The sequence below is a fragment of the Morone saxatilis genome, unplaced genomic scaffold, assembly GCF_004916995.1.
Source record: "Morone saxatilis isolate NCDOM2014 unplaced genomic scaffold, NCSU_SB_2.0 Contig17, whole genome shotgun sequence".
In the NCBI taxonomy this organism is placed as follows: domain Eukaryota; kingdom Metazoa; phylum Chordata; class Actinopteri; family Moronidae; genus Morone; species Morone saxatilis.
In genome coordinates this window covers 4,649,519-4,650,678 of record NW_023339729.1, presented here as the reverse complement: position 1 = coordinate 4,650,678, position 1,160 = coordinate 4,649,519, and the positions used below count along the sequence as shown (strand labels likewise).

The 1,160-nt window shown below is 44.2% G+C and overlaps 1 protein-coding gene across 1 annotated transcript in view; it reads right to left on the bottom strand.

Moving 5' to 3' along the window:
* LOC118326533 (multidrug and toxin extrusion protein 1-like) overlaps positions 1 to 874 on the bottom strand; it is an 8,883-nt gene extending 8,009 nt beyond the window's left edge. Inside the window, exon 1 of the mRNA XM_035659548.1 lies at positions 742 to 874. Within this exon, the coding sequence (XP_035515441.1) occupies positions 742 to 874 (133 nt within the window). The remainder of the gene's footprint in view (positions 1 to 741) is intronic.
* Between the last annotated feature and the right edge of the window lie 286 nt (positions 875 to 1,160).

Sequence of the window (1,160 nt, the reverse complement as noted above, 5' to 3'; positions counted from 1 at the left end):
TGAAACAGTTAATGCTGGTTCTGATAGGAAGGGGTCAGAACACACAGTGCAGTGCAGTTTGTTGGTATGAGACTGCAGAACATTAAGACCACCAGGGTGACCGGGTCAGAATGTTCTGGCTGATCGGTGTATATGATTTAACAATGTGCCAGTAAGATACAAAAAACGTGCCTAAGGAAAGATAACATATCATTGTTTGAAATTAAATCATGATGTATGTAGTCTGACTTTAGGATGTATAAAGAAGATGCTGTTCATGCACAACAGATAGACTGTAGATGTCGTTGTTTCCAAACAGAGATTATATTACCTGATGTTAACACATGGCTCTCTAAGATGAGGGTTACAACTGTGTGTTAGTATTGTTATTCACACAATTTGGGCTAGAAGTACAGAGCTCAATTCATTATCAGTGTGGAGGGGAGCAGTGCCAGTCTGCCTGTTGTGGGCTAATGTTTTGATTACTTTGTTATACACTGTTTAAAATATTTTTTGCACACCACATTCCTTTATTGCATACTTTACATAGTGTATATATTTTCATCTTCATAATATTTTCATTTTATTGTATTTTTACTCCTCTCTACTTTTTGCCCTAAATTGCACTGTGCTGTTTAAACTTGAATCAATAAGGGAACATCTGAATGCGTTACTTCCAGCCCGGCACAATATGAAATCTTACCACCGGTCCCGCTAGTTTGAGGAGTTGTATTATCTCATTCCGGTATTCTAACGGGATACAGCAGCCTCGGATGCGCTTCAGGCCAGAGCAGCAGCCGGAGCCGTGAACAGAAGGAGCCGGCTGAGCGGCTGTCAGGACTCCGACCCCCAACTCAGTGTCTGTGGTTGCTGGAGCAGCAGCGGGGCCGTCCATACCCGCGTTAAACGTACCGTCGTACCGTACCTGCAGATAAACCCCGTCCGCAGTCACAGGACATGTCTCACCAATGTCCGCACAACGTGTGTGCCAGCGGGGGGGACGCTGTGCTGTCCTCAGAAATAGACTCGCGCTTTCGGACCAAAACGGGTTGTGATCATGTAACGGATCTGACGTAGCTTGGCCTATATGTTATAATGTGATTCTGATAACAGAGCACGTGCTGGATGTCATGTAACAGTCTCTAACGGTGATGCTATATGTGGTCTTGTTCGGTAATCAG